Here is a 22,722-nt window from a genome sequence, read left to right on the forward strand (position 1 = left end):
TGTGTGTGTGTGTGTGTGTGTGTGTGTGTGTGTGTGTGTGTGTGTGTGTGTGTGTGTGTGTGTGTGTACCGGGGATCGAACTCCGGTCCTTGCGCTTGCGCTTGCGAGGCAGGCAGCAGAATGTTCCCCTTTCTACATCTTGCCTGGCAGCAGCACCATACACGACCTACAGCTCTGCAGTGAGCGCCCCCTACTGATGAATTTTGGAACTGAGACCCCGGGCCGACCTGGGAAAGCTCGATTTATGGAGCGAAACCAGGGGCAGCCAGGCGGAGGGTAACCCGCACGGGGGCTGCGATCAGGACCGGGCTGGGCCGGCAGAACAGACGGGAAGGCCTTCGGTTTTTCCCCTGAAGCACAGAGCTGATGTGCTCACCTCACGTTCCTCGTGTAGTTCCTTTCTCTTTTTAAATTTTCCTAATTATTAGTCCATATCTGCAGTACATAGTGATAAAATGAACATGAACCAAAAAGCCAAATAGAAGCACGGAGTGCAATGCGGGAGAGAACCATGCATGACCCAGCTTCTGGGCACCCGGGAGGCCGAGCTGGGTTAGGAGAGGGTGAGCCACCCCCGAGCGCAGGCCCGGAGGGAAGCCGCAGCCACTGTGCAAGGGAGACCGAAACCTGCGCGCTGGCAGACGTTGGGGAGCTGGGCGGAGTGCAGTGGGGACTCACGGCTGTAATCCCCAGCACTCTGGGAGGCTGAGGCAGGAGGATTGCAAGTTGGAACCCAATTTGGGCAACTTAGTGAGACCCTGACACAAAATTAAAAAGTTAAAAAGAGCTGGGGATGTAGCTCAGTGCAAAGGCCTTGGTACCACAAAACACAAGACAGAAAGAGGCTTCGGTACGTATGGTATGTCACAGAGAAGTATGGATTTACACTTTTAGGCAATGGAAGAGCCATGAAAAAGTTTACCTTCACTTTTTATTTATTCTGACAGTCTCGCTGTGAAGTCCAGGCTGACCTCAAACTTGCCATCCTCCTGTCTCAGCCTCCCAATTCTCACCATGTAGCCCAGACATATGCATCTAACTGGAACATCAAGGAGTTTTGTCTATTGAGTGGTGGGGGTTGTTTGGAGACAGAGTCTCTTCTTGTCCATGGCTGGCCTTGATTTCACTAAATTTACCGGGCTGACCTTAAACTTGCAATCTTCCTGCCTCAGCCTCCTGAGTGCTGGGAGTACAGGCATGCAACTGGCTGACCTTGAGATTTCCATGAAGGTGATGCCTCCTGAGGTCGTGAGAACAGGTACAGGCAGTGGCACACAGTGGCGGCAGCCTAGGGTAGAACCTGCAGCTGCAGGCAGAGGCAGCAGGACCAGAAGAAAGATGGGCACAGCGGGGCAAACGAGGGAGGGACTCAGAAGCAGGAATGACGCGCAGGCTGCAGACGGCCTGGTAAATCTGTCAGCTCGGCTGATTAGGAGAAGTCAGAGCTTTCCTTCAACCTTGCCTATTCAAGAAAGAATCCCAGTTAAAACTCTTTTCTGTTTGCTGATTTCCTCGTAAACAGGACTGTTGCTATCGCACTGACAAAGATCAGCTTCCATCAGAATTTTTATACCATCCAGATATTCATGGCCAACGTGCTAGGCCTGGATACTTGTAAACATTACAAGGAGCGGCAGATCAACATTCAAAATAAAGTCAGGAAACTGATGAAGGAGAATTTCTACTGCCTCCTTAACGACATTTTCCACGTCCAGGTAAGCCGCCAGGGACCAGGGCAGCAAGCCGGTACCATTGCTTTCCTCCCCACCTCTCTTGGCCTTCATGTTCCTTCTCACCCGCAGCACCCAGCTGAGGGGCGATGGCTCCCCCTCCTCCGGAAGAGCAGTCTTGTGTTGTAGCGCTGAGGTCAGGGCCTAGCGCCTCACGTGTGCTCAATTCATGCTGTACCATCGCGTGGCATCTCCGGGCCCCATTCCCCCACCGCCTTCCCTTTCCCCTTACCTTGTAGTATTGGACTGAATCCAGAGCTTCTGCACTGAGCTACATCCCCAGACCCCAACACACGCACACTTTTCACTTTTTGAGACAGGGTGTTGCGAAGTCACTAAGTTGCTCACTCTTGGCTGGAACTTGTGACCCTTCTGCCTCAGCCTCCTAGAGTGTTGGGATTGCAAGTGTGTGCTGCCCCACTTGGCTTTTTTTTTTTTTTTGAGACAGTGTCTCACTATGTAGCCCAGGATGGCCTGAAACTCATGATCGTTCTGAGTGCTAGGATGACAAGTGTGTGTCACCATGCTCGGCCGGTGTCCACATTCTTCAGACATAGCGGAGGTATTCAGAAATACTATATCAAGAAATTCCAACCAAGCTCCATCATGTAAAGGTGCAGGTACCCAGTGATGAATGTAAATGTATCACCTATCTAAAATGTACCAATAAAAGAATTTAAGGAAAAAAATATTACATGGTAAGTTCCAAAACTAAGGCATTTATAAGTTTTAAGTCCCTTTTATTAAACTATATTATGGTTTTATTTTATTATTAATTATTGTTGTTAATTTCTTACCGTGCCTAATTTATAAATTAAATAACCATTGGTACATAAGTATAGGAAAAATAGTGTATGCAGTGTTTAGTACTGTTGGCATTTCAGGTATCTTTTAAATCTTGGGGGAGTAATAGCCACTGCAGATAAGAGGAAACTGTTGGATAGTAAAATTTAAATGTTAAAATTAAAAAAAAAAGAAATTCCAAATGGCCAACTGCTGCTTCACGTGTTTCTCACCTTTCCATCATAGCTACGCTGTTCTAGCAAGACTGGGAAGGACATTATGGATTGTCTAACATTTGAGGACTTGTAAGGCGCACAACAGCTGAATGATTCGCCCAGAGTCGCCAAACAAGTCGTTCCCTTTGCTGTTTCCACATACTCAATATTCTTCTCATTCTTCGTACAGTTTCCCACTTCCCGGGAGATCTCCAGGATGAACGCCTTGAAAAAGCAGAAGCAAGTGGAAAAACTGTTTATGAAGATGCTGGAGAAAGTAAGCATCCGTGGGTGCCAAGCCTGGGGCGGAGGAAGTTGGGCGAAGGCTCAAGGCCCCTTGGGAGTGCGACACAGTACTTTCCTGAGGCACAACATCTGACACCCATGATTTAAAGCAGAAAGGCTCGGTTTGGCTCCTGGTTTTGGGAGATTCAGTCCATGGCCAGCGGGCTCCACGGCTTCAGAAACCTTATGGCAGAAGGGTGTGGCGGAGACAAGCAGCTTGGCTCACGGTGGCCAGGAAGCCGAGCTGGGGAGTGGGCTGGAGCGGGCGGGGGCGGGGAGCAGATTCAGGGCCCCACAGCTGTGTCCTCCACACACTCGGGCACGCCCAGGAGTGCACTCTGCCCATGTGCTGGGTGCTCCTTCAGCCAGGGAAGGCGACCCGTGAGGATAACAGTTACGGATGTGAGTGCGTTATCCTAGAGTCCTCCGCCCTTCCAAACCTTGAGCTAACGATCTGTTAAGAATTTAGATATAAAGGAGTCCCCAGCCCGACTCCAGTGGCTCAGGCCTCTCCAGCCCACGTTTCTCATCCGTTTCAGATGAAATTCATCTACTAAGTAGTTACAGGGGCTGCAAGTGTGGCTCAGACCTAGGGGCCCTGGGTCCAGTTCCCAGGACTGCAGACACAAACCACCCAGTAAAAAATGCTTACTGGACAGGCCCTGCAGGCAGACGCTGGAGGTGTGAGCCCCTAGGCCTGTCACTTGGTACCTGAGTGGCCTCAGACCCAGGCGCTTAACCTCTCCTTGCTTGGGTCTGATCATGTATCGCATGGGAAATAATGAGGGTGTAAGGCTTAAATGCCTGGAGTTTATGGAAAATGCTCAGTGCTGCTTCCCCAGGAAACGCTGCGCACATGCCAGCCCTCTCTGAATAACGGCAGGACTCCGGATGTCCACCCCCGTGGACAGGGACAGAATGGGACATTTCCGTCCTCACCCCTAGCGCTGCCCCTGGCTGGAGTGACTCACGCTGAGTTTGGTGTAGAATACCAGGTTCTGCCTTTTCCTGCCACAGCCCCGTTCCTCCTCGTTCAGACACTGATTTTTTTTGTACCAGGGATCGAGCTCAGGATCTTGCACTTGTGAGGCAGGTGGCAGCACCGCTGAGCTACATCCCCGGCCCCAGATCCGTTAGCGGCAAATGCATTCATGTGTCATTTAAAGTTGCCCTTGCCAGGGGAGGGGGCTTGAGAGAGGGAATGGGATAAAATAAAATAAAATTTATAACTGAAATAAAGTTTCCTTTGCCAACCCAGCTGTGGTGGTACACACCCGTAATCCCAGCACTCTGGGAGGCTGAAGCAGGAGGATCACAATTGACAAAGGGCCGAGGAAGGGCCAGGGATGTAGCCTAGTTCCAGCGCCTGCCTCACAAGTGCAAGGACCCGAGTTCGATCCCCAGTACCAAAAAAAAAAAAAAGGGCTGAGGATGTGGCTCAGTGCACCGGTCCCAGTTCCAGTCCCGTGGGGGGAGCTCCTGCCCCTTCTCACCCGTGTGCCTCACTGCTCAGATACCAGGTGCTGCTCCTCTGCCCTCAGATGGTCTCTGGCCTCCCTCTGTCTTCTGTCCCCACCGCCACAGTTGAGGTCCTCATCTCTTTCCGAACCATTTGCACCGTCTCCCAATAATCCCCGTTCCCTCTCCGCCCATTCCAGTTCTGCCCCTCCTAGCACTGCCAGGACGTGCACCTCTGACCCAGGCTTCCTACATGCAGAGCAGAGGACAAGCCCGACCGCTCTCTTTTAACCAGAGGCGAGAACCTCTCCAGGCCCCTGGGGCGGCTCAGGCAGGGCTGGGCTATCAGCTGCAGTCAGCATGAGCGCGTGGTGCTGTGTTTGGTCGGTAACCGGACCCGGACCCGCTTCTCCCTTCCGCTGCATAAATGGCAGGCGTCCAGCGGACGTGAGACCCTGGGTTGAATCCCCAGCACGGTCAATCAGCCAATCAGTGTCTGGCCTAGGACTGTGGCGTCACAGGCACCCCCGGGAGCTTCTTTTAAAATAGGGCTTTGTGAGTCCTCCTGCTAGAGGTTAAAAACCTAGGGCCGGCGTTAGGCCGAGGGACCGCTGAGTTGTTTGCTTTTCTCTGACAACTTCTCACGGGGCCCTCAAGCGTGGCGACCATGACCAGCGCTGCATTTGACTGCGCTGCGCAGCAGCCTTGGGGCGCTGACTGCCTGTGTGACCCCAGCCCACATCGAACTGGGTCTCAGTTTCCTCGGAAAATAGGTTCAGCAACACCACGTCCCCCGGGCGTCGTGAGAATGAGGCGAGTGGAGATCCGATGTGTGGGACTCGGGAAGCGCAGTGGTAGCGCCGTGTGCAGCGTTGGCTTTTATTCACATTGGAAGGACCCCGTTCAATCTCATTTTATCATCATTACCGTTAATTGTGTGTGTGTGTGTGTGTGTGTGTGTGTGTGTGTGTCTGTGGCACTGAAACAGGCTCTGCCGCTTTTGTTGGCACACGCACAAAGGAAGAGATGGGAACAGGGCAGAGCAGGGCGCACAGGGAGAAGATCTTCCCCATCTGCGCCTCACCCAGTGGGAAGGCAGCTCTGAGAGTGGCCGAATCCGGGGTATGAGCTCCGCATTCTGTCTAAGACAGGATCCCCAATGCCTAGAACCGTGAATGCTTCATGAGTGAATGACTAATTCAGACTACTTAGGGAAGGGTTGTCCGTACCCATGAAGGGACACATGATCTGGCTTTGTTCCATAAACTCGGCCAGTCCAGGGCTGGCTCCGTGCGCGTCCCTTCCATGCCATGTCTGGTGTGCAGCCTGTGAGTGCTCAATGAGTGTGCAAGCTGAGTCCGTGTCAAGCAGATCTCCCTGCAACTTTTGTCAAGAGTAAAATGACTTGTAGCTGATGTGCCAGGTTTGTTTGTTTGTTTGTTTTTTCCCAGTGGAATGAGCACTTTTTCTTGGCTTTTGTGGGTACTGCTACAACCCTTTTATACTACTGATTTGCATCATTAAAAAATTATTTATTGCCAGACCTGGTGGTGGCACACACCTGTAATCCCAGCACTTGGGAGGCTGAGGCAGGAGGATCGCTGCAAGTGCCAGGCCAGCTTGGGCTCCATAGTGAGTTCAAGGCCGGCCTGACCTGCATAGTGAGACCCTGTCTCAAAAAAAATTATTTATGTATGCATGCATTTCTTTATTTTTGTGCTGGGGATCTAACCCAGGGGCTTGTGCACGTGAAGCTCACACTCTTACCAGTTGAACTACATCCCCAGCATTTGTTTTCTTTCCTTTCTTCCTCTCTCACTTCCCCCTTTCCTTTTTTAAAAATGTATTGGTGGAAATGTTTGCTCCCATGCAAGTTCTCCAGCTGGCCGTAAAGATGACCCAGATGCATGCGGGCCGTGAGGAAGGAGAAGCCTCCCTCTGGACACGCAGCCTCCGCACCGGGTCAGACCCTGCAGTGCTCAGCATTGCTCTCTCCCTGTTCCCACCTCGCCCAGACTTCCAGAGGCGAGAGGATTATTCTCATCATCGATGAGGCCCAGTTTGTGGACCACACCTCCTGGGCTTTCCTGGAGAAGCTGATCCAGACGGTCCCCATCTTCATCATCATGTCACTGTCGCCCTTCGTGGAAGATCCCTGTGCGGCCGCCACTGCCATCATGAAGAACAGGAACACCACCTACATCACGCTGGGTGCTGTCCTGCCCAAGGACATCCGCAACAAGGCCTGTTTCGACCTCAACGTGACCGGCATCTCTAGGGAGCTGGACATGTGAGTGGCCCAGGGGCTCCTGTCCCGGGGCCTGGACACCCACAGTCACTCCCAGGTCCCAGAATCGAGACAACTGTATCCCTGTGTCAGCAGCGCCCCCTTCTGGAGTGGCGGTGCCTCACAGGGGGTCAGCATGGGGTTGGCGGGAGAGATTCCAGGGCTTCTCCATGTGTCCTGCAGCAAACCCCTTAGCAGCACGAAGGCTGTTTCTCCTTTCCTATTTATTTATTTGTGGTACTGAGGGCCTCACACAATGCTAGGCAACCACTGACCCGCCTCCAGTCCTTTGTGATTTAATTTGACAGAGTCTCACTAAATTGCCCAGCCTGACATCAGGCTTTCTTTCTTGTTGTTGTTGGACTGGGGACTGAACCCAGGCCCTTTGCACTGAATTTAATCCACAGACATTTTATTTTTTATTTTGAGACAGGGTCTAAGTTGCTAAATTGCCCAGACTGGGCATGAATTCACAGTCCTCCTGCCTCAGCCTCCCAGACTGCTGGGATTCTGGGCATCCCCACCATGCCTGACTGGCCTTGAGCTTCCCCTACAGAGTACCTGGTCTGTGCCAGCCTACAGAGTACCTGGGATACAGGGATGCTCCACCCTCTGGCCAGTGCCTCTTCTTTAGCTGAGATTTACAGTCCTTCCTACGTGCATCTTCATCCATTCTTTCTAATGAGGTTGTTCTGCCTCCAGAAGATGGCTTGGGCAAGGAAGGGCTCACTTAAAATAACTCCAGGCAAAACCTGACTGTCTACACACACATACACACGTACATGAGTGTGTGTGTGTGTGTGTGTGTGTGTGTGTGTAAACTTGCATAGGCATTTACCAGTTTGAGGTACCTATTTCAAAGATATACTGACAAAAATATGAAGTGACATATAGACAGATTTTTTTTTTTGAGATGGGGTCTCACTATGTAGTTGACACTGACCTGGAACTCACTATGTAGCCCACGCTGGACTTGAACCCACAGCAATCCTCCTGCCTCAGCCTCCCAAGTGCTGGGATTACAGGTATGTGCCACCACGCCCGGCTTATGGACAGAATTTTATTGGGACATTATTTGTCTTAAAAGACTGGACTGGGCATGGTGGCACATGCCTATAATCCCAGCACTGAGGAGGCTGAGGCAGGAAGATCATGAACTAATCAAAGTCATTACCTATAGGGTGAGAAAGAGAAACAAGATCGAGGATGTACCTATTTTGTAGTTTTAACTTGTTTGGAAACATATAAATGTTTTTATAGAATTGAAATAGTATAATAAAAAGCTGGATCTGGTGGTGCACACAGTATTCCAGCTACTCAGGAGAATAGGACAGAAGGATCACAAGTTCGAGGCCATCCTAGGTAACTTATCAAGACCCTGTTTCAAAATAAAACAAAAGGGCCGGTGATGTAGCGTACTTTTCTGGCATGTGTGAAGCCCTGGGTTCAATCTCCAGTACAACACACACACACACACACACACACACACACACACACCCCTACAATTAGAAAACAGACTGAAACAAGTGGCAATGAGAAGAGATTTTTTGTTGTTGTTTTGTTTTGTTTTGTTTTTTGAGACAGGGTCTCACTATGTAGTTGAGAGTGACCTGGAACTTATTATGTAGATCAGGCTGGTCTCGAACTCAGTGATCCTCCTGCCTCAGCCTCCCCAGTGCTGGGATTACAGGTTTGCGCCACCACACCCAGCTTCGTTTTCCTTCTTAAAAGATGGTTCTTGCTGGATGTGGTGTCACAGGACTGTAATCCTAGCATTCGGAAGGCTGAGGCAGGAGGATTAAGTGTTCCAGGCCAGCCTAGGCTACATACATATATAGCAAGTTTAAGACTTGGACTATAATGGTCTCGAGGAAAAAAGAAGTAGAAGATGTTCTTTAATGTAGTAGTTGCCTTGTTTGGCCGGTAGGTACCTGGTGGAGGGGAGCTGCGGGATTCCATTTTACTGTGAAGAGTTGTTGCTCAACCTCGACCACCACAAGGTCCTCCTTTACCGAGCGATGGAGTCTGGGGAGAAGTCCAGCATGACGTGGAATAACATGTTCAGTAAGTGTAGCTGGGAGGATGGCTCATCTCACTGTTCTCTGTGCCCGGGCCCGCAAGAAGGTCCATATACGGGCTCCTGGGAGTTATTTGGCGCTGTGCTGGGATCTTATAATCCCCCCCACCCCGTCCCTCCTATTTCCCCACCAACTTTTCCACACCCTGCCTCCTTGTGCGTGTCACCTAGGGAGGAAAAAAATTCCATATTTCTCAGAGGTAAAACGACTAGCTCAAACACTCTGGGAGGCTGAGGCAGGAGGTTCCCAAGTCTGATGGCACTTTAGATCCACCCCGGGGTGGCCAGCCCACTAGAAGGCAGCCCTCTGGGTTTCAGAATCCTGTTCTCAAAAGCAAGCAAGGTCAGGGTGGGGGAGACAACGACCTGGGTCCTCCACGCCGTACAGGAAGTCCCTCCAGGACAACAGCAGGAAGTCTGACAAAGTGAGTCTCATACAACTTTGACACAAACTCATCATGTAAAGCATAAAAAGCCAAACCGCCACCTCACCACTGCTTTTCCTATTGCTCTGGGACATCCCGGTCCCCGAGTGAGCACCGCACAGCTGTGTACGGTCGCACTGTACAGGAAGCAGCAGCACAGCGGTGACAATGGCCGGCGGACACGTGAGCTACTGGGGAGATTCATTTGCACCCCTGTGATGCGAGGTCCGTTCCTATCTGTGAAAGTTCGCAACTTGAATGCTCATAAGTAAGGTCTAACTGTACAGCACTAGGGCAGGGTAGCCAACGTGCATACAAGTATGAGCTACTGAGTGCTGTGAGATCGAACCTAAGTGGACTGAAAATTCAATTTCTGCAAAACTGTCTGTGGAAGACACCAGTTGTACCGACTCTTGCTTTGGGGTGGGGGCTGGGATGAAGGCAATTTTTTAGTACATTTGATTTCAGTTTTATTTGCAACAAGAGATTCTGGAATATGCGATGAACCAACACACACTTCTGGCCACTCTTTCTTACATGGGCCCATCTCAATGTTTATCAGAAAACCCGGCTTTCTGAGTCAAAGACAATGACTGGAAATCTTTCTTCCCTGTTGTCTCCCCATAGAGAGTTTCATTAAGTCAACAGATGAATTAAAAATATATTTTAATGAGGAGGGAAACGACGTAGTCTGTCACCTTGCAAGTGGCGTCAGACTGAAAAACTTGTCACTCCCAATGTCATTAAAAGGTAAAGAGAATTTGGAAAATGTGACCTTGTGTATCCCTTTTCTACTCGGTTCCACCTTTGCTTTCTCGGGAATGACTGTGTACGGGAGCAAGATAAAGTCGGGGCTCTTGGGTTTGAATTGTCCTGGGGAGTAGGAAGTGGCCCACAAGGCTGGCTTTTCTCTCCGTACTTAGGATCCTCCCACCCTCAGTACCTGTTCTGAGGTCTGACTTGGACCAAGGTTTATTTGGTTGGTAAAAGGAGTAGGGTGTAGCAGGTTTCTGATTAAACAAACCAGAACCTGGGGGGAACAAATCAAATACAGTACTGAGACATTTTCTGCCATCTATGTTTATAAGAAGGAAAAAATACCTCACAAGCGCAAGGTCCCAAGTTCAATTCCCTGTACAAAAACAAACAAACAGAAATAAATAATAAATCAGAGATGCATTATTAGACTCGGAAAGGAAAATGACTTTACAGCCTCCAGCTTCGGTCCATGCCAGTCTCGAGTAACTTTAAACATTTACAAGGGTGGCCCGGGACAGCTGAAGCCTCTCTGGCTTCAAATAAGTGTCATTTCAGTTTCATTCCACACACACAGTTGGAAGGTGGGCAAACCTAGCTTCCACTGCAACCTTTGGACAATTTGAGAAGTTGACATTTTGTCTGTAGTGGAAAGACATCTTTGTCAGATGTCTTTCTCTGAAGCTACCAGAACTCCAATGCTGAAATTTGTTTTGTTTTCTGGACTCCTTTGGAACCCAAGACCTTCAGCTACATCCGCAGCCCTTTCTTATTTTTTGATTTTGAGACAGGGTCTCAGTATGTTACTAAGTTTCCCCTTCTAAGCTTGAACATGTGATCCTCCTGCCTCAGCCTCCCAGAGTGCTGGCATTACAGATGTGCACAACTAAGCTAGGCTTAATCCTGAGACTGACAAGATATTGGGGTTAAAGCCATGAATTCTGTGGCACTTGCTCATGGCGTAGAGATGTCACGTGTGTCATGAGGCTAAATGAATTCTGAGGCAGATAGTTAAAAGCCTTATCATTGAGAAGTTCCAGGGAAAACCACGCCAAGGAAGAAGCTAGCGAGGACCAGCCAGAGAAGCCAAAAAAGAACAGGAACAGCAGATGGTTGCGGGATGTGGTGGTGCACACCTGTTATCCCAGCTCTTAGGAGACTGAGACAAGAGGATTGCTTTGATATGGAGGCTAGCCTGAACTACATAGCGAGATCCTGTCTCAAAAGAAACAAACAAGAAATAGCAGATGGTTTAGATCTAGAGTGAAATTTAAAAGCCTTGGGTGTTTGGAAGGAGCTCAGATCCTGGAGCTCGGTACTCATGAGGGGATTCGTCATTGATGAGTTCGGAGCTGAACGCGCTGTTAGGAGGTGGGGCCGGGTTCAAGGTGGTCACGGGCCTGGCCTGGAAGGGTGCCCTCCTGTCCCTGGCTCCTCTGCTCGCTCTCTACTTCCCGGCTGCCGTGGTCGAGCAGTTCTCCTCCCCCATGCTCCTCGACCATGCGGTTTCTGTCTTGGAGCCAGCTGACCATGGACCAAACCCTCTGAGACCATGAGACACAACCCTCTTCTCCTTTAAGTCGTGGGTGTCAGGTTCTGTGCCTAAGGGTCAGTGGCTTGGGGCAGCGACTAAGCCAGCAGCAGGTCCGACTGCCGTGGCCTACCACGGCCTCTGCTCGCCTCCCATCCCTTGTTACACTTTGCCCACGTCTATGTGGGTGTGTGAGACACTGGGATTGAACCCAGGGCTTTCACCCTGCTCTGCAGTCCCGGCCCCTTTGAAGACAGGGTCTCCGTACGTAGAGCAGCCTCCCTCCCAGGCTGCTGGGATGACAGGTGTGTGCCTCACGGCCAGCCCCTGGTCACACTGTCACACAGAATCTTGGTATCTTCGAGTCAGTCTCGTCCTTGCCCTGTGTATTTCTAGAACATCGCCCATGCATCTTCTGCAGTCCCAGCATAGACAGGTCCGAGAGTGAGATTCACAACCAGCTGGGTCTCCGCACCTGAGGACTGCAGAGGGGCGGCTGGGATGAACAGCCATGACCCGGTCCCCTGTGTGGCTCCCCCCGCAGAAGTCTCCCTGATCCAGCTGGACAGCATGAGCCTGTCCCACCAGATGCTGGTGCGGTGCGCAGCTATCACGGGTCTCACCTGCACCACGGAGCTGCTCTTCCAGATCCTGCCTTGCTGGAACGTGAAGATGATGATCGAGGCCCTGACCACCCTGGTGGAGGCAGACGTCTTTGTTTGTTTCCAGAACGGCAGGGACTTGCGCTTGGCCCAGCAGCAGGACGCCTCCTTCGAGGTGCATCACCGCTCCTCGGCCCTGCAGCCCAGCGACGGGACCGGTGAGTACACCTGGGAGAGATCCCTGGGGGCCCGGCGGATTGGCGGCCCACTGCCTGGCCGAACAGCCCCGTCTGTCCCCTTAGACGACAAAGACAAAGACAGAGAGCTCCAGGAGCTGCACAACGAGGTGATCCAGTGCCACATCATCCGATTCTGCAAGCCCATGATGCAGAAAGCAGCCTATGAGCTGTGGCTCAAGGACGAGAAGAGAGCCATGCATCTGAAATGTGCCCACTTCCTGGAGGAAAATGCCCACCGATGCGGCCGCTGCCAAGGCACCGACTTCGTTCCCTATCACCACTTCGCGGTGGATATCTGGCTCAACAAACTGGACATGGACACCATGAGGAATCTGGCTACACCCCACAGTTGTCTGTGTAAACCATCCTGGCTCCTAACGAGCCGCTGGGACCCCCGGAGGCTGAGATCTAGGAGTGGTCTGGACCCCAGGAGCTGGGCACAAGGAATCCCGGCCGCGGGCACCACAGACCCCAGGGGAAGGGAGGGCCTGGCCAGGCACTGGTAGCTCAGGGTCTCCCTGTGAGGCCATCAGGGAGGGCTTCGGGGACAGGGGGTCCGGGCCGAGGTGGGTGGGACCAGGTGAGCTGCAGGCATAGGTCCCCATTCACAGCAAGAAACAGGACACGGGGACAGGGAAGTGGGGTGGGGTCCGACTCGGAGGACAGCAACTTCTGACTTTGGGTTCAAGTGTGAGACAGGCTCTGGTGCAGCAAGAGTGTGCACAGGAAAGACTTAGTCAGGGGAGGGAGAGCCACGTTCTATTTGGGGAAATGTAGCGAACTGGTAGCTAGCAGATAGGCCAGTCTCAGCAGCTGCCCGGGAAGGGCTGGCTGGGGTCATCGGAGACAACAGTCACAGCTATTTTTGGGTCCTGCAACAGATGGGACCAGATGCCTCCGAGTGACGTCTGCGCGTGCTCTTTCCTCGGCAGCACTGCCTGGCAAAGCCAGAGCCTACAGTTGTCCTGACTGGAATTTGTCATTGGTCCGAAGGCTGTCGACGAGACAGACTTTGAGTAAAGGTTTAAACAAACAAACAAAAACGGCCAGGCATGACGGCCTGTAATCCCCACACCCAGGAGGATGAGGCAGGAGGACTGCAGCAAGTTCAAGGCCAGCCTGGGCTGCATAGTGAGAGCAGTCTCAAAACACACATGTACGTGTACACACACACACGTACGCACTCTCTTTCGAAAAGTTTTTATCATAAAACACTGGCCGCATGACCAACTGCCCTACATCGCCTTCAGTATTTCTTCTCAGAGGCCAATATTTGTAACTTAGCTGATCTGTCTAGGCTCACTTCCGTATCCTAACTGGCATATAAGTACTGCTTTTTTTCAAGTTGTGTGTGTGTGTGTGTGTGTGTGTGTGTGGCTATACTGGGGTCTCATGTATACCATGCAAGGACTCTACAGCTGAGCCACATTCCTGGTCCCCCTCCTTATTTTTTTGACAGTTTCTACGTTACCCAGGCTGTTCTCAAATTTGTAATCCTCCTGCTTCAGCCTCACGAGTAGTTGGGATTACCAACATGTAAAAATTGATTTCTGACATTCTTTGTTTCCTTCTGGCTATAGGAGATGAGGGTAGCACTCTGTCATACTATTCCTTAGCACTTTTTCCTCTATATATGCTTCTTTCTCCTCCTCCTGCTCCTCTTTCTCCGTTCTTGCCCCTCCCCCTTCTTCCTTGAGACAGGGTCTTACTATATTTCCCAGGCTGATTTTGAACTCCTGAGTTAAGAGGGATCCTCCTGCTTCAGCCTCCTGAGTATTAGGACTACAGACATGGATGAACATGCCCTGCCACCCCTATGTTCTTTTGTTACTAGCATTAGATAATCATGTCTACATTGTTAAGATGACATAAATGTTCATAATGTAACCGAGTAATGCACTGTGGAGAGATTTGGGGTTGTTTGTTTGTTTGTTGTTTTGATTTGATTTGGTTGGGTTGGGTTTTTGGTTTTTTGAAATAGGATCTCTCCGTGTAGCTCAGTCTGGCCTTGAACTCACTATGTAGCAGCCCAGGCTGGTTTTAGATTGGTGGCAATCCTCCTGCCTCAGCCTTCGGAGTGCTGGGATTACAGCTGTGCACCACTATGCCCAGTGATTCTCTGCTCTCTTTAGCCTGTTGGGGTATTTCATTTAACTATCCCCTTTCTTCACGAGAAACTGGCGGCGCTCTTCAGGTTGTTAAGTGCCATTTTAGCTCTTGCAGGGCAGATGAGTGGGGAGAATTATCACAGCGCTGTGAACCCCGGCGTGTCACTTTCTTGACACAAGGGCGTGACATTTCATTTCCCACTCACATAGTCACCAGGGGAAGTGTACACAGAGGCCTTTCTGGGTAGTCGGGGACTTGGTTCCTCCCAACCTGCAGCCTTGCTGCCCCTCAGGTCCTCTCAGTTGGTTGCTTTTGGGCTGGGGATTTAGCAGCATCACGCCTGCCTGGCAAACACAAGGTCTTGAATTCCATCCCTGTACCACAGTGTGAGAGAGAGAGAGAGAGAGAGAGAGAGAGAGGGGAGAGGGAGGGAGGAGGAAGAGAGTTGCTTTCCTGGGGAAGGAGAAGGGTAAAGGGGACACAGAATCATCGCAGCCTGGAGGTGGCATCTTGTGCCTCTGATCTACTGTGGTCTCACCGGTGGGGCAGGGGATGGGCTCGTGCAGTCCTGGCGGTGGCAACAACCCCAAACAGTGAGGTCTTCTCCCCCAAGGCGAGCGCTGCAGTGACCCACACACCTCGTCTGTCTGTTTATTTTTTAGCTGAAGAAGAGGCCCCGGCTTCTAGATTAGAGCTTCGTAAGAAACCTGAGTTATTTCCCGAAGACCTCAGGTACGGCCGCACGGGTGGGAGCCGGAGCAGAAGCACTTGAGGCAGGGCCACCCTGTGCTCAGTCCTTTGGCCTTAGCGTGACAGCGGGAGCGTGGTGGTGTGGTCGGTAGTATCCAACTTTGGTTTCCGGCTCTTGTCCTTGCTAGTTTTTAAAGGTATTTTCATACCAAAAGCTGTGTCGTGTCTATTAGTCATTTGTCTCTATTGATTTCTGCATTTGCACAGCCCCGAGGAGATAAAGGAGAAGATCTTGGGGTTCTTCGACACGGTGATAGACAAGATGCAGCAGGGAGAGGAGACCCTTGTGCCCCAGGAGCCGTGCCAGTGCGAGGACATTCTCACTGTCGTCATCCTGCCCCTGGCCCAGCACTTTGTGGCTCTGGAAGAAAACCACAAGGCCTTGTACTACTTCCTGGAGATCGCATCCGCCTGCCTTCTCCTCGGTGACAACTACATGGTGAGCCTGGGCCTCCCCTTGCCCAGCAGTGACTTACAGGCTGCAGGACCGGAAGAGGAGCTCTAGGGCGCCTTTCCGACCACTTTGTGTCCCCTAGTCCTGCCAACACCGCTTTCCTTTGAAAAGCACATTGCTGACCGACCAGGTGTGGTGGCCACCCCTCTACTCCCAGCCCTCGGGGTCTGAGGCAGGAGGATCACGGTGAGTTGGAGACCGGCCTGAACTACAGAGTGAGACTCCCGTCTCTAAAATCAAAACAGAACAGAAGAGCACACGGCTCGGAAAGGAAAGAATGGCACCGAAACACGAGCACGCACCGTACTCCATCGAGTACACGCCCACCTTGAGGGCTTTGCCTGAGGCGTCCGCCTGGTCTTCCTCACTGACACCGCAGGGCTCTTAGCACTTTTCCCAAAATACCTCTGAGCATAAAATCCCTTGGCAATCCCTTGGGAGCCGCGCTGAAATCCTGCCTCCCCCAGAAGCTCGTTCGCCGTCACCTTCAGCCCACTCGTGCCCGGTGATCACACGTGTGTGTGCCTTCCGCCTGCCAAGGCGCTGAAACACTATAAGGAAGGTCGCAGGGCCACCTGCCGCTAAAGTGGAAGGTCTGATACACGCGGAGAATAAGAAGAGCTCATTGGTCAGCGTCTTAGGCAGCAAGGCCTGGTGCTTCACCGCAGGTGGACGGAGCCTTGGAGGAGCTGACACCCGTAAATGTCTCCCTGAAGACAGACGGGAGGGTCAGGCCGGGGCTGAGGTAGACCCTCTCGCAGATTGACTTGACCTTCAATCACGTTCACGGGGCAGCTGGCTGCACTGACTTCCGGGAAGTCACTTGAGGAGATCCCTCTGTGGGCTCACTTCCTCCTGCTCCGGCCAGCTTCACCCGCCAGGCTGGCCGCGCAGGCCTTGCCCACACTGAGGGTCGGGTCCCTGTGTTACCACTGCTGCCGAACACAGCAGCCCGGTCTACCTTCCTGCCTTAGATTTATATAAAATTTAAAAGTCATGGTGGTGCCCGACTGTAATCCCAGCACATGAGGCAGGAGGATCATGAGTTCAAGGCCAACCTGGGTAACTCAATGAGACTTTGTCTCAAAGATTAAAATGGCTGGGGATGTGGCTTGGTGCCAAAGCCCTGGGTTCACTTTCCCCATAAATAAACAAACAAACTAATGAAGTAATAAGTCAGCCCACCCTGTCCTCTCCAGTCTCCTGCACATTGGATGCACAGACTCGGCACGTGGCCAGTGAGTGTCAGCACCGGAAGTTCAGGTAGCCCCAGGGGCCAACTCTCTGGGGTTGTGCACGCCCTACTTCACCCTACAGGAGTGGTGAGGTCAGGGGGACAATAATTCCGAGCACAGCCCTAGGGCCAGGTTCCAGAAGGTGTCATTTGTTCCTTGTGTCCGCTCAGGGTGAATCTGACCGGACCGGGTGAGGCCAGCACCTCATTGCCTCCTCTTCCTGTTCCCCCACGGCTGCAGCAGGGGAGCTGGAGACGTGGCCTCACCTTATTTTACTCCGGTCTGATCTTGTCTCGGTGTTCACGCGTTCCGAGATTCATTTGGGCAAGGAGGAAGTGAAGAGAATTCAGTGTGTTGCTCAGGGATTGAACGCTCGGCATCCGCCACTCAGAGGAGGAGGGTTTCTTTGCTACTCACGGTTTCAGGGTGTTCAGTCCACATTCGCACGGCCCCAAGACAGGAACACGGCAGAAGAAAGCCGCTCTGTGTCTGGGAGCCAGGCAGCAAAGCAGAGGAACAGTGCCAGAGAGGAAGGGGCCAGGGACCAGACCTAGTCCCCGAGGCCGTGCCCCAGGACCCGGCCAGGCACACCGGGAGTGCGCTGTCCCAATCCGGCCCGGACTGAGCTATCACAGCTGCTCCAAGGCTCACCTTCCTCTTCACCGGCGGAGGGAGTGGGGGTGGTTCGTGCCTCACTCCAGAGTGCAGGCACCCGCTTCTCACAGACGTGGGGATGCTGCCGGGGCACTGGGTGCACTTTGGAAGGGGGCGGTTGGGGATGAATCACTGACGGGGGAGGTTTCCCCGGGGTGGGGGAGACTCCCAGCAGGGCAGCTTGGTGACAGCGTGTGGGGTGGGAATGGGAGATTCACCCTCCCCATGGTGAGAGGCGGACAGGGTAGGCCTGCCCCTGCGAGCTTCCCCCACCGTGCTCTTGAGCTTGCAGGCCCTTCCGGGTAGCAGAGCTGGGGACAGAGCCACAGGCAGTGCCTGGGCTGGCTCCTGCTTCCTTTCCTTCAACTGTCAGGGTGTGCTGCCCCTTGTGGCCCAGATCCCTCAAACGCAACAGCACACTTCTCTCCGTCCCAACTGCAGGCGTACGTGCATTTGAATGAGGGACATAGGCTGCTGAGAATACTCAAGAAGGAAAAAACTTGGAGTCACACTTTCGAGTTGGCTACTTTTTATACCCTTAAAGGTCAGGTAAGAACCCATTAAAGATGCAACATGAATTACCTGGCCGTGGTGGTGAAGCCGGTAATCCCAGTACTCTGGGAGGCTGAGGCAGGAGGGTCACAAGTTCAAGCCTGGTGTGGGGAGCTCAGCAGCTCAGTGAGACCCCCCCTTCCCCATAAAAAAGAATAAAAAGAACTGGGGGAAGGCGCCGGGGATGTAGCTCAGTGGTTCTGCCTCCTGCCTTGCAAGCATAAGGAACAGAGTTCGCTTCCCAGGCCCAAAAAAAAAAAAGAACTGGGGATGTAGCTCATTACACAGGGCCCGGGTTCAATTTCCAGGACTGGGAAAGAAAGGCCTGAATGAATCAGTTATTTGCCTTGGGCCTTTCTGTAGAAGTCGTCCTCATGCATCTGCACCCTCCTCCCAACCCCTCCAAGACTCCAGGACCCTGAGGCACAGGTCCCAAACCCCCTCACTGCCACCTCCCAGCAGCTAGACCTGCCCTGTCCTCCAGACTGACAGCTTCCCGATGAACATTTGTCACAACCTCTACAAATGAACTCGAACAAGCCAACATTCCTTAGAGACAGACGGGGGCACCATAGGAAGCCATTAACCTTCCTTTCCGCACTGCCCTGACACATCATGCCCAGTGCAGAGGGTTCTCTTCCTGGGCCACAGATCAGCTCTTTGGACAAGAATCCCCACAGAAATTCTGCTCCGAAGCTGCCAGCCGTGTCCAGGATCTCTGCATTGGCTGTTTCCCTCGCTTCCTGCCCCTCTCCCTGCAGATTTGCTTTAATATGGGCCAGATGGTGCTTGCCAAGAAAACGCTGAGGAAGGCACTGAGGCTCCTCAACCGCGTCTTTCCTCACAACTTACTCTCCCTGTTCTTCCACGACCACATGGAGAGAAAGAAGCACTCCCATTATTTGAACCAGCAGGTCCAAGACAGCCCACCAGGGTAAGAGGAGGAGCTGGCGAGAGCAGAGGGTCTCACCCTCCCCACAGTGCGAGCAGCCCCAGAGCGTGGTCTCTTCTGTTTGCCCGAAACCACATTTAACACCCAAATGTCTATGGTCCTTCCCAGCACGGTGGCGCACCTGTAATCCCAGTACTTGGGAGGCTGAGGCAGGAGGATCACAAGTTCAAACCCAGCCTGGGCTACCTAGTGTGTTCAAGGCCAGCCTGCACTACAAAGGGGGAGCCTGTTTCAAAAATATATGTAAATGTTAAAAGTGCACATTTCCTTTAAGTGGAGACCTCACTTCTAATAGAGCAGAGCAGCGGAGGACATAATGCATGGGACTGGCCAGGCTGGAGGTGGACAGAGTGTAAGTGCTGCCACTTCCACCTTCTAGCTGTGAGACTTTGAGTTAATTACTTAACCCGTCTGAGTTTCACCTTCCTCAGGTGTAATTACTGCCCTTTGGGGCTGTTATCAGACCCAGTGTGATGCGTGATACCAGTGTGATTTGGGGTGGGGGTGAGACAGGGTTTTTTGAGACTGACTGGAACTATGTAACCCAGGCTGGTCTCAAACTCACAGTGATCCTCCTGCCTCAGCCTCCTGAGTGCTGGGATTACAGGCATGCGCCGCCATGCTCGGCCCAGTGTGCTTTTAAAAATAGCTTCATTTGGGCCTGGGATTTAGCTCAGTGGCACCGTGCCTGCCTTGCAAGTTCAAGGTCCTAAGTTCTAAACCCCGGTACCAAAGAAAAGCTTCCTTTAACAGCAGTTACCTAGACGGGTCAAATGTGTGACCTGACCACCTTGACGAGGGCCCAACTTCTGCCCGCGTTCCTTTTGTTTTCCTTTATCTCTTAGGAGGAAGAGGCTGGCAGAACTCTACCAGCAGGAGGCCTGCTTCTCCTTGCTGTGGAAGATCTACAGCTGCAGTGATTATTTTCATAAGTGTTATGCCCACCTGACAGCTATGATGCAGGTGAACACAGCCCTGGAGACGCAAAACGACTTCCAGGTAGGGTGGTTCTGTAGCTGCTCTTTGAGTTTCTGAATCTCATTTGGAAAGAAATCTTACTGGCCAGGGATTTGGCTCAGTGGTTCTGCCACCTGCCTTGTAAGGGCAGGGACCTGAGTTTGATCTCTGGTACAAAAAGAAAAAAGAAAAAAACCCCATAAAACGAAGGAAAGAAATCTCAGCAGAAGGCAAATGATATTCAAAATCATGAGGGTATGAAAAAAAGAAGCAGGTGACTGGAGGGTTTTGCCAGCAGTTCTAAAATATTTTGGCATCTGGCATGGTGGCACACACCTGTAATTCCAGCACTTGGGAGGCTGAGGCAGGAGGATTTCCATGTGTTCGAGGCCAGCCTGGACTACACAGTGAGACCTTGTCTCAAAAAAACAAACAAAAATTTGGTCCCAGGATCACCACCTACACTCTTAAAAATTATTGAAGATTCCAAGTGACTTTTATTTATATGGACTATTGATAGTATCATAGAACAAAAACTGAGAAATTTAAAAAATATATTTTAAGCTAAAAACATTTAACATATGAACAGAAATAACATTTTCATTTTTAAAAACTATATTTCTCCAGCCAGGGATTTAGCTTGATGGTGCCACTGCCTACCTCGTAAGCACGAGATCTTGAGTTCGATCCTAGTACCAAACAAATAAACTATATTTCTCCAAACAAAAACAATAAAATATTAAGTGTCATAGTGTTAGTGGGCTTGAAGGCACACACCTTTGATCTCAGCACTCTGGGAGGCTGAGGCAGGATGACTGCAAGTTCCAGCCCAGGCTGGGCAACTTAGTGACTTGGTGAGACATTGTTTCAAAACTAAAAATAAAGGAGCTGCATGGGGTGGCCCAGGCCTGTACTCCCAACACTTGGGAGGTCCAGGCGGAGGATCATAAGTTGGAGCCCAGCTTGCCAAAAATAAACAATAAATAAATTAAATAAAGCTGGGAGTGTAGCTCGGTGTGAAAGCCCTGAGTTCCATCCCCAGTACTGCCCCCCCCAATTTTTTTTTTTTGTTGTTGGTATTTTTCAAGTATCTTAATGTCTGGCTTCATAGAAGGTAAATTGGCCTCTTTTTATTTGTTTGTTTGTTTGTTTGTTTGAGACAGGGTCTCACTATGTAGTTGAGATTGACCTGGAACTCACTGTGTAGCCCAGGCTGGTCTCAACGCACAGCGATCCTCCTGCCTCAGCCTCCTGAGTGCTGGGATTACAGGTGTGCACCACCACGCCCGGTGTAAATGGCTTCTTCCACCTTCATTCTGTAGCAAGATCACATATGTTGCCTCTGGAAAATTCCATAGTTACACTCCTCCAAGAATGAGGGCGAAAAAAGAAATATTCAAGGACAGTTCCCTGTGATTTGTTTGTGGAGGTGCCGGGATCAACCCGCTCTAGGCCAGCACCCAGCACTGAGCTGCACCCGCAGCCCCTGACGATCCAATTTTAAAAGAGAATCGTGAATCACTGAGGAAGAAAGCATGAGGAAGGTTCTGTCTCAGGGAGAGAACTAGTCACAGGTCATTCCAGTGAGTATTCAACTTACAGATGGTTACAAGACCAGTCGTGACAGTGATCTTCACTCGTGTTTTCCCCAGACGTTTACATTTCTAGGAAAGGAATCATATCATTTATACCACTCCCAGTTTCTGCAAACATACAGAGCTTTAAAATAGCCCAAAGCCACTGGCAGAGAAAGAGGACAAGAACCTTGCCTGCTGAGTTGGACAGGACCCCTGCCAAGTTCTTGTTTTGGCCCATTTAAGGCCCGGTCACTATTTTTCCTGGTACAAACAATGCCTCGATGTTGTGAAACTACCTCGGACCTTGTGTGCGCTCCGAAAGGGTCTCAGGGACCCCACAGAGGTGGGGGAAGACTGGAAGAGTCACTAGTCAAGGTCACCAACCGGAGGCCTCTGATCAGGTGAGGGCTCTGTGAGAGAGACAAGAGCAAGAAACGACTAGGCCAAATCCAGCTCGCGCAGTGAGAGTGACCCGGCTTCTTGATAAACATTCAGAGTTTCTTCTGGGCCAGTAACTCCCTCCTAAGGGCCAGGGATTTTGCTCAGCGGTTCTACCACCTGCCTCGCAAGTACAAGGTCCTGAGTTCCATCCCTGGTACCAAAAACAAAAACAAAAATCTTCCTCCTAGAATCAACGCTATCAAGTATAAAGGGGCGGGATCAGGTAGCACTGTTGGGAGGAGCTTAGATTCCTAGCCAGGAACCTGTCCCCAGCAGTCGTGTTCCTCTCAGTGTGGGAGGACATACGTGGAAGTGTTTATAAAACCATAGCAACTGAGTCCCCCCTAGTGCCTGGGCCACCGGCTCGTCCAACTCCAGGTTCAAGCCAGCCCTCGTGTCAGGTGCTGCCCCGGTCTGGAGCGTCCATCCCCGGGCCCTACCGCCCACCGCTTCTCAGTTGAGTGGTCACCTGCTCCGGGAGGCCTCCCTGACTGCCTCATGCACCGTCTTGCTGGTGTTCAGCCATCTGACATCTTCTTGCTTTCTACTTCATGGGTGCAGTCTCTCTCCCTTGCTAGCCCGTTAAGTCCATGAGAGCAGGGACCTGGCCTGCTGTCCCACGCACATCCTAAACCGTGGGAACAGTGCCCGGA

General features: G+C 51.6%; 1 protein-coding gene across 7 annotated transcripts in view; it reads left to right on the forward strand.

Annotated features, from left to right (window-relative positions):
- Positions 1-22,722, forward strand: part of Adcy10 (adenylate cyclase 10) — a 68,525-nt gene that overhangs the window by 24,081 nt on the left and 21,722 nt on the right. For 6 of the 7 annotated variants that reach the window (XM_010633953.1, XM_019208919.2, XM_010633952.2 and 3 more), the window contains 12 exons: positions 1,523-1,715; positions 2,919-3,005; positions 6,487-6,761; positions 8,686-8,822; positions 9,888-10,010; positions 12,092-12,367; positions 12,452-12,745; positions 15,160-15,229; positions 15,455-15,686; positions 18,032-18,139; positions 18,904-19,076; positions 19,940-20,093. In XM_010633953.1, the coding sequence (XP_010632255.1) occupies positions 1,523-1,715; positions 2,919-3,005; positions 6,487-6,761; positions 8,686-8,822; positions 9,888-10,010; positions 12,092-12,367; positions 12,452-12,745; positions 15,160-15,229; positions 15,455-15,686; positions 18,032-18,139; positions 18,904-19,076; positions 19,940-20,093 (2,122 nt within the window). The remainder of the gene's footprint in view (positions 1-1,522; positions 1,716-2,918; positions 3,006-6,486; positions 6,762-8,685; positions 8,823-9,887; positions 10,011-12,091; positions 12,368-12,451; positions 12,746-15,159; positions 15,230-15,454; positions 15,687-18,031; positions 18,140-18,903; positions 19,077-19,939; positions 20,094-22,722) is intronic. The other variant, XM_019208921.2, reaches the window with a different exon arrangement.

This window comes from Fukomys damarensis, unplaced genomic scaffold, assembly GCF_012274545.1.
Source record: "Fukomys damarensis isolate Sample0158 unplaced genomic scaffold, DMR_v1.0_HiC HiC_scaffold_19, whole genome shotgun sequence".
Lineage (NCBI taxonomy): Eukaryota > Metazoa > Chordata > Mammalia > Rodentia > Bathyergidae > Fukomys > Fukomys damarensis.